The following is a 16,075-nucleotide window of genomic DNA, read 5'->3' as shown; positions in this document are numbered from 1 at the left end:
CCATGTCCACTAGGAATTCTGTGCGCCTGGTCATCCGGAAGGTTCAGTATGCCCCAGAGAGGCCTGGCCCCCAGCCCACGGCCGAGACCACCAGGCAGTTCCTCATGTCGGACAAGCCCTTGCATCTGGAGGCCTCCCTGGACAAGGAGGTAGGAGGTTGGGGCTTGGCATGGGTAGGGCTGCCCTCCCAGGGCTGGAGCCTTAGATCTTAGCTCTCTCACAGCCTCTGGGGTTCCTTGGGTAGGAGCTTCTGGCTCCAGCCCAAGGACCACAGGGCTCAGGGAAGCTGAGACCCCCTTGGGAGATTTGGAGAAGCCTCTGAGAGGGACTGAAGGGGTGACGGGGTGGGCATGAGCCTAAAGGATGCAGTTGACTTCAGAAGTCAGTGTGCCTTCTGAAGAGTCCTGGGTCCTGGCCGTCTCCCTGCATTCCCATCCCCCTTTGAAGTGTGAACACCCCCTCTCCCTCTCAGGGGCACAGTGAAGGCAAGTGCTTGGGCCAAGATATAAATCGAGGCTCTTCAGTGAGGTTTCAGAGCCAGTTCCCTCACGGAGTGGGTCAGCCCCTCCCCACCTCTCTCCTGCTTCTTCCAGATCCTCCCAGGTCTAAATTCCAGGCAGCCAGAGCTGGCAGGGACTTGATATATCACTTACTCCAGCCCCTCCAATGGACAGCGGGGGAAACCTAGGCTTAGATAACCTGTCCAAGGCCTTACCGCTCTCATCTTTATTATTGCTAATATTACTGTTATCATTACTTTTGGTGACCGACCCAGGACTGGAGCCCAGGATTGTACTGTGCTTAGTCACTCAGTCATGTCCAGCTCTTTGCAACGCCGTGGACTGTAGCCCACCAGGCTCCTCCGTCCATGGGGATCCTCCAGGCAAGAATACTGGAGTGGGTTTCCATGCCCTCCTCCAGGGGATCTTCCCAACCCAGGTCTCCTGCATTGCAGATGGATTCTTTACCATCTGAGCCACCAGGGAAGCCCAGAGCCTAGGATTATTACCTTCTAATTCAATTATCTTTCAAGGTCCACAGAGGAACTTAAGTCTAACATGCCTGGTGGCTTAGCATCAGTGGGAAGTGACTGATGAGCTTGGGGCCAACGTCAGAGTGGCCAAGGCCTGGGGAACCCCAGGAGATGTGTGTGGGGCCTCATCTCCCTCCCCTTCATCTAAAGCTTTGGAATCTTCCCCCCCTCCCCGGCTACTTCTTCCACCCCCAGATCTACTACCATGGAGAACCCATCAGCGTCAACGTCCATGTCACCAACAACACCAACAAGACAGTGAAGAAGATCAAGATCTCGGGTACCCAGGCGGAGGGCCAGTCCAGGGGATGGGCAAGGGGACTCCTCCCAGGGGTTGGGGGCAGCTGAAGGCTCTCCCTTTGCTAACAGCCCTGTAAATAACTACTAGCCTGAAGGGAAGACTAAGGCCTGCTCTAAGCTGAAGGGTAAGGCTTTTGAGGCTGCTTACTGGCCAGGTAATGAGTTTACTGTTGAAGCCCTTCTTCTAAGTTCCCTTGACAGAACTGTCCTTGAGAGGGAGATTTTTGGTTATGGAAGGAAGTGGGCCTGTTCAGGCTGCCCTTTGGGTGGAGGATGGGGTCCATCTCCTGCAGAAACTCCTGGTGGCCTCTGGCTGTTACCTGGGGCTGAACATCCCAACTCAGAGAGCCTGGGAGCCCTGGACTCACCCACCGCGTTTCCCTTTTTATCTGCAGTGCGCCAGTATGCAGACATCTGTCTGTTCAACACAGCCCAGTACAAGTGCCCTGTGGCCATGGAAGAGGCTGAGTAAGTGAGCACAAGCCCAGCCTTGGATGGGTGGAATCAGCTGGGGAAAAGAGAAGCCCTGGGTCCAGTTATAGGTCCAGTAGCTCTGCTCCACCTGGCAGAGGGTCTGGCCTTAGACGTGCTGCTCAGCGTAGATGGCCCCGAATAGCTTTTTGAAAAACCACCCAGCCACTTGGTTTAGCTACAAAGAAATACATGCTCCAGTCAGGGAAAAGACCCACCAAAACTAGAATTCACTAGAGCTTGTGAATCTGCGAGGAGCGGGGCTATGGAAACCTAGATTGCCTGGAGCCTTCTGCATCGGGGTTGCTGCTGCCCACAGTGTGCAGAGAAGGAAGTGGGGGCAGAGAGATGTGACTTGCTCAACCTCACAGGGCTGGCCAGTGGCAGAGCTGGGGCTCCAAGGCTTGCTGCACCCCAGCTCTCTTATTGTTGAAAAGGGGCTGGGGGGGTAGAGCAAAAGTAGGTAAAAACTGAACAATCCAAACACCTTACACACGATGGATAGAGATGAGATACAGCAAGTAAGGTCTTCATTGTAGAACTTAGGAGGTGAATGATCATTGCACAATTCTTTCAGTTTTCCTATATGTTTGAAATTTTTTCACAGTAATACGTTAGGGGAAAAACAGGCCACACTCTCTCCACTAAAAAAAATTATCCTACTCATACAGCACAGGGCAAACAGTACAATGAATTTTTAAAAACTTGCAGCTGCCTAGAAACCACGAATGAAGTTGTTGGGTCACCCCAGAGTCACTGTTGTTTGCATGTGGAGCAGAGACGTCCCCTTTTGCGTGGCAGTGGTCTCCCTGCCAGAGCTGGGCCTAAAGGTGGGCCCTTCACAGGGGAGGGAGGCTAGAGTAGGGCTCTGTGTCCTGGATGGGCTGGGGGTGAGGCTGGGGTTGGCTCTGGGGGCATCTCCACACTAGTCTCCCTTCTTTCCAGTGACACAGTGGCACCCAGCTCTACGTTCTGCAAGGTCTACACGCTGACCCCCTTCCTGGCCAACAATCGAGAGAAGCGGGGCCTCGCCCTGGACGGGAAGCTCAAACACGAGGACACGAACCTGGCCTCCAGCACCCTGTGAGGACCCACCCTCCCTGGTCTCAGGCTCCCCACTGTGTGTTAGTCGCTCAGTCGTGTCTGACTCTTTGTGACCCCATGGACTGCAGCCTGCCAGGCTCCTCTGTCTGTGGGATTCTCCAGGCAAGAACACTGGAATGGGTTGTCGTGCCCTCCTCCAGGGGATCTTCCCCACCCAGGGATCGAAGCTGGGTCGTCTGCATTGGAGGCAGATTCTTTATCATCCTCCCCCAGATGGATCCACACCCACCTTGGTCCCAGCAGGGCCAGCACAGGCTCAGGCTACCCTCTCCCCGACCATTGTCGAGGGCCCGTCCTCATGAGCTTGAACTGCCAGGGCAGCTGTCACCTGATCCCAGCCCTCTCCAGGGGTGCCCAGAGAACACGATGGACCACTCCACCAGGCTCCCTTAGTCGGTGCCTTGCCCAGGGGAGGGTGACATGGAGAGGCTTTGTGCAGGAGGCAGCAGCTCCTGACCTGGTTGTGTCTTCAGCTGGATAGAGTGCATCCCTGAGGCAGAGCAAGGCTGGAAGGAAGGATGGCAAGAAGGAAGGAAGGGTGGAAGGGGCTTCTGGAAGGATCCTGGGAGGAGAGGAGGAATGAGGATGGGGTCTGGGAGTCCAGAGAGATGAGGGTGGTGAGCTGGGCTCAACCACATGTGGAGGTGTCTTGGAAGGAAGGGATCCCAGGGATCTTACCCCAAGGTCACCACTGCCTCTCTGAGGCTACCCTGCTCTAATGGAAACCGGGGGGTATGAGGACCCCTCTTGCCCTACCTGCTGAGGTCTGGCCCTTCCTGGGGCCTGACCCACCTCTGCAGCACCTCCCTTCCCCTGCCCACTGCCCCCTCCTCTCTGCCAGCAGCAAGAGAAAGGGAAGCCACCCAGCAGGAAGAGCCCACCCCTTACCTCCTTGCTGGGACTTGGGCTCTGGGAGGGAAGGAGCTGCTTCCCAGGGCAGCACAGCCAGACTTGGGGCCCAGTGCTCTGAGTTCTTGCTCCCCAAGGGCAGACCTCACCTTTCTCACACACCGGGCTCCGCCTGCACCTGGTGGCTGAGTGGTCAGGAGAGGGACCTACGGTGCTGCCCTGGCGCAGCCCACCTGCCGTGTCACAAGACCCATGAACCGGCTTCCCTATGTCACCTTGCAGGTTAAGGGAAGGAGCCAACCGGGAGATCCTGGGCATCATTGTTTCCTACAAAGTGAAAGTGAAGCTGGTGGTGTCTCGTGGCGGGTGAGTGCTCCAGCCCAGCCCAGCCCAGCCCAGCCCAGACCCCAGAGGGTGGGCGGTTAAGTCCCTGATGGCCACACCCACTACCCCATTCTGCCTACTTGCTGGATCTTGTCTTGTTCCTCTTCCTTCTCCTCCACCCTTTTCCCTCTCCTGCTTCAGAGGCTTTCAGCCCCTCTCTTTTCCTCCCCTCTTTCTCCCCTCCCCCTTTTCTTCTTCCTTTTCTTTTACCTCCTCCTCCTCTTCCCTGTCCCTGGTCTGGGCACACGGGAGGTGGCGGGAACTTCCTAAGAGTCTGTGCCATGGGGTTTCCAAGGGGGTGCTGTGCCCCTCATCACATATCAGGGCACAGCACCCACCATACCCCCACTTATGCACAGGCTGATCTGCTGGGGAAGTGGCTCAAGGAGCTCAGAATCCCAGAGCTGGCTTGAGGGTGCTCTGACTGTCCCATTTTACAGATGGGGAAACAGAGGCCAAAACAGTTCCTCACACATTTCCCGAAATCTCCTTCTCTAATCTCAGGTCACGGGCTGGGTGCTGGGGTAACGACAGTAAACCAAACATATTCCCTGATCCAGAGCAGAGTCAGGTGGAAGCCCAGAAAGAATTCACACTTTTCCCCATATACTGAGCCAACAGGTTGTTATAAATCTAGAATTAGGATTTCTAATTTGTCAGAGGGATTTTTTTAATTCATAAATTTCTTTGAAAAGATTGGAAAGCTAATAGCATTAAACATCAAGTCTCCTTTATTTTTAGAATAATGCCTCCTGCGGTGGTGGTGTATAATACTGGCCATGTATTACAGGACATCTTAGAATCGCAGATCTCAAATCCTGTGTCCTCTGACTCTTGCAAGACTCTGTGGGTCTTGTGCCTCAGGCTCCTTCTTGAGGCATCCTCAGGGCATCCTGAAGTACTTCCTTCTGCCATTAGATAGCCCCAGCTTCCCCAGGGCCGGCAGCACAGGGCTGAACTTGTGTGTCTCCTTTACAGATGAGGACCCTGGGGCTGCCCTCGCAGGGAGTTTGGCTGAACTGGGCCTGGTTTCAGTCCCTCTGGCAGGGCTCACACCACTTCCGTATATCCCTGATGAGCAGTTACACCTGGGGTGGGTGGAGTGTGTCCCTGGGTCTATACTACCCCTAAGTGTGGTGAATGAACGTGCTTTCTGTTTTCTTCCTCTCTGAACTCTCTCCTGACCACTTCTTCCGCCTCCTCTGACCCACCCAGCCTGTTGGGAGATCTTGCATCCAGGTAAAGCCCCTCCCTTCAACCTGATCAACCCACCTTCCCGAAGGGCCCAGAGAGCATTGTCCTGACCGTCCAGAGCCACGGGCCCTGGGTAGGAAGGACTCTTAGCACTCAGGTTTTTGATTGCCAGGCTCAGGCATGTGCGGGGACTAGGACTCTCTCCGGAGGGGCTGGGGAGGTGCTGTTTCCCCTTTCAAACCTTGCCCTGCTCTTCCATCCCACCCAAGTGACAAGGACCTTTGCAGACAGCAACATGGGCTTCAGTGATCTGGGGACTGGCCCCCAGTCAGTCTGTTTTACAGGATGTTTTGGATAAACTTAGGCTTTGTGGTTTTCAAACCCTTCTACATGAATGAGAACTAACTTCTGGCTGAGTGTTGCTAAGAAGTCCTGAGGAGCTCTGCTTCTGTAGACAAGACTCCTTGGAACCAGCTGGATCCACGTGCATTTTCCACACATTCATGTGCCCCAAACCCAATGGTTTTGCTTCCTCCTGTCCCAGGAAGCTAATATTGCTCATCCCAAGAAACCTTAGTCCATTAGGAGAAGGGAAATTAATTCAATTCAACTTGATTCAATCTAATTCAGTAAGGAGTTCTTGAACCCAGGCTTGAGCCCAGCCTTATGAGGGAGACTGAGGTCCCAGAGAGGAACCAGACACACTCCCTGCCCATGATTGCTTGTCACCTGGTGGAAGGAAGGTTAAGGTCCACATTCTTCCATCCATATTCCGGATGGCGGTCTCAGTCTTCCACCAGCTTCCATTCTGATAGCTCACTTTCCCAAGTGAACTGAAGAAGCTGTCCTCTTTGGAAGCAAAAAAAAAAAAAAAGGCAAAAAACAAAACCAAAAGTCAAACAAAAAAGCCACATTGTTTCAATAGCTTTATGAAACCTCCATGTCCCTGTTGAGGGGAAGTCATGATTCTGGCAGGCACAAGCCTCACAGTTTAACCAAGCCTTTTACCTGCATTACCTCCTGGAAGTGGTTCTAGAAGGTGAGTAGAGTTAGCGCTGTTTTCTAGGTGAGCTCAGTGAGACTTAAAGATGTAAACTGCTCGTCAGTGAATAGAGGGGCCAGGGGAGCATCCCTTCCTGGTTGCATAGTTGGTTCCCCTGACCACTTCATCCCCTGCCCCATCCTTCCCTCAACCCGGCCCTGGCAGCAAAGTCAGGAAGGTGATGTGCCTGGAGGTGCTCAAGGTTGACAGGGCCTTGTAGGGTGACACTCCCCTGCAGAGTAGAGGAGCTTTCCAGCCTGCTTTTGTCCAGAGCGGAGAGAGAAGGTGGGTGGAATCACCTTCTCAATTCCAAGTTGTTATCACACAGGGTTAAGGGTGTGAATTAGGGAGTCAGAATCCTCAGCCTGTCACTTTCTTTTAATAGCTGTAGAGCCTTGGACAAGATACATTTTCTCCTTGGTCTCAGTTTCCCAATCTGTACATTGGGTTTAATAGTAGGGTTGTTGTAAAGATTAACAAGAGTGATTCTAGAGTACTGCTTGGTGTAGAGTCAGCACCCTGTCAGTGTCTGTTCTTGTTATTATTCTGTCAATCAGGGTCAAGGGCAGAGAAGCCTGGTCAGAAGCTCTAGCCAGTAGCACCTCCTCTCCCATCCTTCCACCCCCATAGGGCTTCAAGGCTCTGAGCACAGTGTAGACAGCTCTGTAGACAACTGAGACCTGGGTCCCATCCAGCTTGAATTTGATTAAACTGACCTCAGCAGTGCATCATCTAGATTGCAGGGGGCTCGGGCCACCTGGGCGCTTTCATAGGAGCCCCCTGGAGATGTTGAGAGAGAGGAGAGTGAGGGTGGGAGGAGTTTCAATCAGGAAGTTGGGAAGGGCAGTGGCAGGGGAAGCTGGGCTGTGACCATTGGAGGTCCGCAGGATCTTGGGGCCCCTCTGGAGCTACCCGGTAAGCAAGATGCATGCTCACTGCCCCGTGCCACCTTCCAGCTCATGGAAATTCAAGGAGCCTTCTCAGAAAAGGAGAAGTTTCCATTATCCCAGATAGGCTGATGCTCAGAGAGTGATGGGACTGGGGCTTGGGGCCAGATTTCCTGCCTCTTGGTCCAGAGCTACCTCCTCTGATCACAAAACCTTTCCCAGTCCTCAGACTGATGGGGCATTGAGTCTGGCCTTGAGTCTGGGATTGGGCTCAAGGCTCAACCTATCTGGGTCTCTTTCAGTGATGTGGCCGTGGAACTGCCTTTCACCCTAATGCACCCCAAGCCCAAAGAGGAACCCCCACATCGGGAAGGTAAGCAGAATCTGTGGGTTCCTGGAACAGGGTTTCCCTGTCACCCCACCTTGCACTGAATCAGCCTTCAGCCCAGGGTCACCCCTCTTCCCCAGTTCACAGGATCTTTTTTAGGCCCACACTCCTATTTGCATCTGACTCCCTGGTAGACAGAAAGGTCTGGCTGTGTTCTGTGTGGGCTGGGGGTGGTGAGGGTGGTGGGAAGGGCCATGCCAGGAGCCCTTGTCTCGCATCCAGGCACAGTTGAAGGGTCTGCATGGATAGGATGATATCTGGGCACACCATCCCAGTGATATTTCCAAGTGATACCAGATTGGTCATATTTCATTAAACTTAAGACTGTTTCAGTCAAAAGAGACATTGTAGCACGTACTGCAAAGAAAGAAAAATGTCCCCATAATTAAACTATGAAATGCTAATGACTGTAAAACATAACACAAGTTCAGAGATGTGAAAATGTGGATACATAGTTATATTAGTGAGTCAGGCATGCAATAAATGAATCTAAGTTGTGTTGGAGACATGCCAAAAAGAGCAGGGTCCAGAAATTTTTCTGTTCCCCTGGTGCTGCTCCCTAGTCCTCCTTGGCTCTCCCTGGACCCTCCTCCCTTCATTTAAGCTGATTTGAGGTGTTTCCGAGACCAGGGACCAGCCTTGGCTTCCTCACTCCCGCTTTCTCCCTTCCCTCCCCTACCTTAGCTTAGTTGTTCCCGGGGTGAGGACCTGTGCCCACCTGCCCCCTCACCCACTCGCCAGTAACCCATGGGCGGTCATCTGCCCTGTGTTTAGTTCCAGAGCACGAGACGCCAGTAGATACCAATCTCATAGAACTTGACACCAAGTAAGCAGAACCCTGCCTGCAGACATGGGCGGAGCGGGCTTTGGGCGGTGGGCGGGGCTGCCTGGTTATTTGCGTTTTATGCTAATTAACCCCGAGGAGCAGCGGTCTAACCCGTCTGCTGAGAGCCGCCTCTGCTCGCCTCTTCAGCAACCCGCTTGCCTGCATGTGACTTGAAGGACCCTCGGTGCCTGTTCCTCTTCCTCCTGCCTTGGTGGGGTCTGTCTTCCTCCCTCGTCCTTGCACGTCCGTCAGTCCGTCAGTCCGTCATTCCGTTCGTCCATCCACAGCACCTGCTCGGCTGTCACAGGGCTGGTTTGTGGCCCTGGGCTGGGACCCTCCTGCTTGGCTGGTGTCCAGCCAGTGGAATCAGGCTGTGGGGTGGAGAAGGTTCTGGGGATCTTGTTGTTTCTGACTCGTGAGGACCAGTATGGGTGGCCCTGTGGTCAAAGGCTGTCACTTCACAGGACAGTGGCCGGAGGGGAGGACCTGGGCAAACATGAACCACCTCCAGGGCCAAGCAGCTTTCTCGCTCCAGCTCCAAATCTATGCTTCCTTTGTCCTCCAGGAGATATGTCGGGTCTTAAGTCACCCCATGGAGGATACCCCGTGCAGTTGGCTGAATTCTGTGGGGCCGGGGCCTGGAGAGTGGGCCCACGTGGACATGTTTTATTAGTAGAAGGGAACTCACTGTTCTTAGAGGCAGCCCTTAGCCCTGGAACCCTTCTCAGGCACCCTCTTCTCCACTCACATTTTTTCTGCTCCCCACCCCTGTTGGGCTTTGCCTAGCCCCCACCCCAGCCCCCACAGACCCCGTGTATCCAAGATCCCTCAGGGTAGAATGTGAGCTGACATTTCCCTGGAGAAAGGGCCTTTGGGGTTTTCTCAGAAAACAGGAATGCTTCCTGAGGGTAGTTCTTCGGGTGGGGGTGGATGGGGTTTCCTGGGCCTGTTCTTGGGGGACTCAGAATATGCTGTGAAACCGCTGTCGGCCTGGCCTCTTTGTGGAAATAAGTTCCTCCTCTGCCCCTAACCCTGCCTCACTCCCCGCCCCCACCCACAATTTGATGTGTGCCTGAACCCCAGCTTCTCAGGAGCTGGGTCAATTTCCAGCCCTTAGCAAACTCATGCCTCCCTCTGGTATTTCTGCAACTGGCTGGTCCCACTGTTGTTGATGGGCATCCAGATGTGCTGGCCTGGCAGGCCTTTCTATCCAAGACCAGTCCCGGAGGACGGCCTCTGGGTCCTGCCGGGCTGTGCAGGCCCTCCAACCCCTCTGGATAAGCCTCCTCCCCCTGCCCTGCAAACATGCCTGTTTTCCTTGTCTTTCCCACCAGCGATGACGACATTGTGTTTGAGGACTTTGCCCGCCAGAGACTAAAAGGCATGAAGGATGACAAGGAGGAAGAGGAGGATGGTACCGGCTCTCCGCGGCTCAACGACAGATAGACTGGGGCCGCCCTCCCTCCGGGCAGCTCCAGGTCCACTCTCTCGCACTAGGATGCTTGTTCGTCTTCTTCCTGTCCTGGCTCCCCCTCCCCTTTGTTCTTCCAGTTTCTACCAGGGGGCCCCAGCGGTCTTCCAGGTCACGGTGGCGAACCCCTGGCCTCAGGATTGGCCCCCACCACCATGCCAACAGGGCCACAGGCAGCACCCTTACCCTCTCACTGCATCACTTCTCCATTCCCCCTCTTTTCCTATGACCCCCAGACAGGCCAGCACAGCTCTGGCCTTCGGATTTGACTCGGGATGAGGAGCAGAAAGGGGAAGATGGGGCACAAGGGCTTGGCGAGGTGGGGATGGGGGCTCAAGACGCGTGAGAGGATGTGGCCACTGTCCCAGGTGATGAATACAGTTCTGGCAGCTAAAACCGCTTTGAAGGCCACCCTCCTCTGGCTGGGAGGGGACAGACCCATGGATAGATTGTCCACACAGATTTGCTCGAAGTTCAGACCCACCAAACAGCTGTCTTCTTCCTCCCTTGTCCCTGCCCCCTGTTCCTCTGTGGCTCACAGTGACCTTGGTGAAGGTTTGTAGACCCCAGGAATGGAGCAAAGCAGTTGGGCTGACTTTCTTACCAGCAGTTACCTAGTCTAAGGCAAGTCGTGTGATGTAGCCCAAGTCTATTTCAGTGCCATCAGGATGTAATATCCTAGCTGCCTTGTATTTTGTGTGCGCGTCATCCACAGATATGCACAGAGTGCGACAGAGAGAAGGGAGGGGCCTTCGGAAAACACCACGGTCTTGAGGAGGTGTCCTGAAGGGTGACTCTGAGATGGGGGCGGGGTGGGAAGGTGCGAGTCTGCCCAGCCCCCTTCCTTAAGAGGGATCAGCGATCTGGTGGGAGGCAAGGCTGAAGGGCCAGAACGACTGAGGCCACCAATGTCTTCCTGCCCTTGCAGGTCTCCAGGGCTGGACTTGAAGAGAGCCCCTGAGACCACTGTGTCCACAGTCAAAGGGGGTCCTTCCATAGAAGATGGCAAGGTCCACTGAGTTGTCCTTACCTAAAAGGAAGGGGGACTCCTTTGTTTTCTTGGGGAGCTGATGACCACCCCCCCCCCCAACACACACACACACATACACACACAGTGGTTCCCAGTTTCATGGGTGTGCAGTACCCATGGGCTGATGTTGGTGTGATTAGGACATTGGGCATACTTCCAGGGCAACAGGGCAGGCAGACAATGAGGCAGAAAGTGTTAAAAGTTATCTATTTTTCTCTGACCTTTGATGCTTATTGCCGTGTGACTTTGGGCAAGTTCCTTTCCATCTCTGGGCCTCAAGTACTTCGCCTAGAAAACCAAGGGGTTCGACCAGGTGATCACAAAGGGCCCTCCCAGCTCTGCCTCCAAGAATTTGTGAACATCAGAGTTTCTGGTCTGGTGGGTGGAGCCAGAACCACTGATTCTGGTCTGTCTGCCACCAACGAGGATTCACTGAACCCCAGGGGTGGCAGGGCAATAGAGGGCACCTAGCACCACCACCCTACACCCACTCCAGGCCTCAGAAGGGCCCTTCTAAGGTCCCTGGGCTGGGCCAGGGTAGGGGGTTGCCTGATGGCAAGCTGTGGCTGTAGTTCGCATGAGCCGCTTGGCCCTAGGGATCAAGTATTACAGAAGGTATTTGTATTTGCTGAGGCGTGGCAGGGGGAGGGGAAGAGAGCTTGTGAGAGGCCCTGCACTACTTCACCCCCTCTTTGGATGTCCTGAAGTTTGCCTCATACCCAAGCAGATGTATTGATTAGCAGGGCAAGGGGATCTCTTCCTCCTTCTGTCCGTGTCCCATACTTGTGAAAAGGGAGATGGCCAAGTTTTATTATACAAGTTGGATCTCAGCTCTTCAGTTCAGCCCCTCCTGGGATGGACTTTGCAACCATTTTCCATGGTGAAATTACCCAGTTCATATGCCTGGCACTGCACCCCAGCCCTTCCCTGCTGAATCTCACTCCAGGGACCCCCACTCCAGGTCAGAAACAAGTCAGCTTGGGATAGTCATACTCCCCCAGTCAATTCTAGGGTCCCAGCTGCATCCAGTCCCTCCCAGAGCTTGCCGGACAGCTTGTACCTCATTGGGCAGCTGGAGAGTTAATGAATTGTTGGAACCAGGTATGGCCAGCATACGCTCTTCAGGGTTGTCTTCTGGAACCTTGGGGCTGGTACAAGACCCTTTAGGATTTGTGGTGATCCCTTACCTACAAATAGACCTCTCTCCATGTGACTAATGCAGTCACACAAAAGCTTTGTTAGGCTGGTTTCTTAATCTCCTTCCACCTCAAAATCACACTGACCATTTTGGGTTTATCACAGTGCTGAACTGAAATTTTCCAGCTGCAAAAAGCATCATGGGCCTATTTAACCTTTTATTTCCTCTTTGGGCCCAGGACTACAGATGAGCAGTAGTCAAGTTCATTTGGCTTAACCGTGCTTGGTTGATAACTTCTCCACTTGGTGCTAAGCACTGGAGACACAGAGTTGGGTCAGTCCCAGCCCCTATCCTCAGAAAGTGGTCAAGGGAGAGTTATAGGGGAAGTAATGAGGGGCCACTGCGTTCAGGGCTCCATGGTTGCTGCTAGCCCGTACAGTGCCTTGATGTGAGTTAGAAACTGCCTTTTCCAGGTGGATTCAACCCACTTAGGAATGCACAGCTTCCCAAGTGGTCACAGGCTGGAGTTCAGCCCCACACGTCCATGGGCTGAGTGCCCTCCTGCATAGCCATGCGTGGCAGCACAGTGAACACACAGGCTTCTTCCTGAGAAAGGCCCAGATGATCTTTCCAAGCCTCTGGTTGGCTCCAGACCCCACCCTGTCCTGCAGCCCCTTCTCTGCAGGGCCCCTCTCCATCTGGAGTCAGCCTGTCCCGGTGAACCCCTGCAGTGAAACTGGGGGTGGGGAGCCCCACTCGGCTCCAGGCACCAGCCCACAGTCTTGCTCTCTCTGTCCACACATTTGTGGCCTGTGCTGACCACATCTCTCCACACTGAGATTTTGCAGTGGGTGGCATGTAGATAGCAGTCTGGGCAGGAAGGAAGAGCATGGCCCGGATGAAAGTTTACAGGCAGAGAGCCAGCTGGATTTCCTCACCTTCCCAACCAAGAGAGGAGTGCAGTCCTTGTGAAGATAAGGACTGAATTATTTGGCTGGACTCCACCAGCCTTCTTGGTCTCAGAGCCCAGACCAGCAAGGTGAGCTCACTTGGGTCTTGGTTCAGCTGGGGGAATTACTGACAAGCTGGTCCCACATGGTGCAGTGAAGAGTACCCTGGCCCAGAAGTCCATGATGCCTCTCCCCACTGGCTGTCACCACACAGCCTAGGAGCCTTGAATGTCTCATTCAACCCCCTGGGCTTGGTTTCTGTAACTGTAAAATGGGACAGTCATTTCTTTCCCACCCAACTCAAGGGACTTGTGAGGCCCAAAGGAGATGAAGATCAGCTCTGTAATTTGCAAATGGCTGCTTAGGCCATGGCCCTGCCACTGTGCAGGAGCAGCCCAGGGTTACACAAGAAGTGTGCTGCCAGTTGAGCCCTCCCACCCACCTCCTCCATCTCTTGCTCCAGTCTCACTTAGGCAGAGGTCAACCAGAATGAGAGGAGGCCAGTTTGGCTTTGATCACCCAGCTGAGAAGGAATTTAGACACTGCCCCCCCCCCCCCCCCAGGCCGTGATCCCAGCAACCAAAACAGAGAGACATGGATGGTGTCAGTGATTGGGGAGCTGGGTGCATCTTGGTGTCAGAGGCCAGGAAGGCTTGGATCTGATCCCAGTTTAGGAAGAGCCTCCAGCCCCCAGGCCTAGCAGGGCTGAATCCCCACCCCCACCCCCTGTACCCTGCTGAAGAACCCCAAGGGTGAGGTGGAATAGAAATTGCCTGCCCCTTCAAAGTGTCAGGCCCCCTCCAGGATCAACCAGAGCTGCCAGTTGTTGCTTCTTGGTGACACATGGGAGGGATTTGGGCTCAAGGAAAGCCCAGGCGTCTTAACTCAGATCTGAGTTCCAGCTGACTCATCCCTGGTGGTGTCAGCAGCCCACAGAGGCAGCTTCCCTCCTGCCAGCGACTGGGGACTGAGCATCCTCCACCCATCCTGGAGGAAGGCATTAGGCCCCAGTCTTGAACTCTCCTAGGGTCCCTTGGACATAGGCCTATAATCGTTCTGATGTTTTTAAAGTCAACATGGACCAAAACAGACTCTCCCCACCCTCACACGTAAGCCTGCCTTGTTCTCCTGGCCCAGGCAGCTCCACCACTTTTGTCCTCCTTCCAGGACTGAAATGGCCTAACTGTGGAGCAGGATCCCCACCTCTACCACTCCTCTGCAGGCTCCCTGCACAGTGGCTCCGGGGAGAGGCCCATTGAAGGGGGAACATTCTCCCCCTCCACCACCCATCACTCTCTTCCAACTCTTCACCCCAAAAGGGAAGTCAAAGCACAGGTCCCCGGGACCCATGACCCATAGACTCTGAAGCACTTGTTTTCTAACCAAGTGCTGTGGAACCCCTGTATCCCACAGAGCTTTGTCAGGGGCTGCTAAGGTGGGAAGATGGGGTGGAGGCAAAGGCTATGTCTCCAGCCCTCCCCACCCCATCATTCCTACTTCCACCGGAACAACTCTTCTTTTATCTGTCTTGCCTATCAAGGTTTCACCTTCAAACTTCTCTTGAAAAAGAACTTCAAACCACCATTCTGAGGTTTGATCCTAGACCAGCAAGCAGAGGTTCTATTCTTGCTTTTCATGTTGGAATGGCCCTAGCATTCCAATAGAAAGTATCTTCGTATTGGAACTTGCATCACAGACCCAGGCCCAAACATTTGCTTATTCACATACACACACACACACGTACACACAAGTAAACACGCAAACATTTGATGGTTTTGTAGCTCACCCCCACTGAAGCTCTGGCCTGGGTTTGACTTGGGTGGGGGCCTGGTGCTGTGAGGATGGGTCTTGTCCCTGATATTGGCCCAGGCAGTGTGGGGGACCGTGAATGAAGCAAAGAGGCCCAGCCCCACCCCAGGACTTGTGTCTATGCCCCAGTGTGACACCTGACTTTCCTTAGCTGGGCCCATGAGATGACAAAGGAGCAGTGTGATAGGAAGAGAAAATAGAGTTGGGTTCCTCTTTAATATACAGCCAGATGGAGGAAAGTCCAGATTTCAAAAAAGAAATGCTGAGGGAGACTATGACCAAAGTCCCTCCTATGAAGGCAGAGTTCCTCCAGATGCCCTTTAAGCAGCAAATCTCCCTGAAGCAATTCTAATAGGATTCTGTTCCCACATTTGCAATCAACTGTGTGTGGGCTACAGGCGGGTCCCTGAAGAGAGGCTGGTCCCTCCACCTGCCATCCCCCTAATTCTCTTCTTGCTGGCCTGCCCCTCTGCCCAGGTCCCTCACCAGGGCTGACTAAGAGGTGGGCACTTTGGAGAGACCTGGACCAGCCCTTGGCACAGAATCCTGCCTGGCCCCCACCCAGGGAATCCCAGGTGAAAATGTGAGACTTAGGCCACAGCAAGCCACGTGGCATGGGAGAAAAAGTGCCAAGTGCTATTCTGTGTTCAGTTCAAGTGTGCCCTTGAGGTCCTGACGTCAGTTCCCTCTTGTGTAAGGTGGAGACAGTGTCAGGTTTTGCCCGCCTCAAAGGGATTACTGCAAGGGTCATGGGAGAGGTGGGTATGAAGGGGGACTCACAAACTCAGGATGTATCATGGCCTGCTCTGCAGATCCAAGAGCGCTTGGGATCCATGTAGGATGACCATCTTCCTGGTGCATCTCTGCTCAGTGTTGGGGTCTAGCCACAGTTGCTGGGGGAGGGGGCTGCCTCTTCCTTCCCAGTGGGAGCCGGTGCTCAGCCGGGGCATGGGGAGTGACAATTGACTGAGACTGGTCTCCAGGTCTGTGGTCCTTCTGTAAGTGATTCTTTCATGATACCCTTATTCCTGGGCCACCTTCCAGGTTCATCTGTTTTACCTGTGGCATTCCGTATTATGTCAGATAAGTTATTACAGTTTATCAACTCTTAACAGGACAAATGAACAAAAGAACCTTAAGTAGGAGACCATTAAAGGTCTTTTGTGACAGATGCCGACTGTGCTTTTATTTCTGTATCA

The 16,075-nt window shown here is 53.9% G+C and overlaps 1 protein-coding gene across 4 annotated transcripts in view; it reads left to right on the top strand.

Annotated features, from left to right (window-relative positions):
* Positions 1–14,992, top strand: part of ARRB1 (arrestin beta 1) — a 76,906-nt gene extending 61,914 nt beyond the window's left edge. For 3 of the 4 annotated variants that reach the window (XM_055549097.1, XM_055549098.1, XM_055549095.1), the window contains exons 8-16: positions 14–149; positions 1,229–1,313; positions 1,729–1,801; positions 2,750–2,887; positions 4,040–4,123; positions 5,357–5,380; positions 7,567–7,637; positions 8,427–8,478; positions 9,813–14,992. In XM_055549097.1, the coding sequence (XP_055405072.1) occupies positions 14–149; positions 1,229–1,313; positions 1,729–1,801; positions 2,750–2,887; positions 4,040–4,123; positions 5,357–5,380; positions 7,567–7,637; positions 8,427–8,478; positions 9,813–9,924 (775 nt within the window). In that variant the 3' untranslated portion in view covers positions 9,925–14,992. The remainder of the gene's footprint in view (positions 1–13; positions 150–1,228; positions 1,314–1,728; positions 1,802–2,749; positions 2,888–4,039; positions 4,124–5,356; positions 5,381–7,566; positions 7,638–8,426; positions 8,479–9,812) is intronic. The other variant, XM_055549096.1, reaches the window with a different exon arrangement.
* The last annotated feature ends 1,083 nt before the right edge of the window (positions 14,993–16,075 follow it).

The sequence above is a fragment of the Bubalus kerabau genome, chromosome 15 (genome assembly GCF_029407905.1).
Source record: "Bubalus kerabau isolate K-KA32 ecotype Philippines breed swamp buffalo chromosome 15, PCC_UOA_SB_1v2, whole genome shotgun sequence".
Taxonomy (NCBI): Eukaryota; Metazoa; Chordata; class Mammalia; order Artiodactyla; family Bovidae; genus Bubalus; species Bubalus kerabau.
The sequence above is the reverse complement of the archived record's forward strand: the minus strand, read 5'-3'. Positions and strand labels throughout refer to the sequence as shown.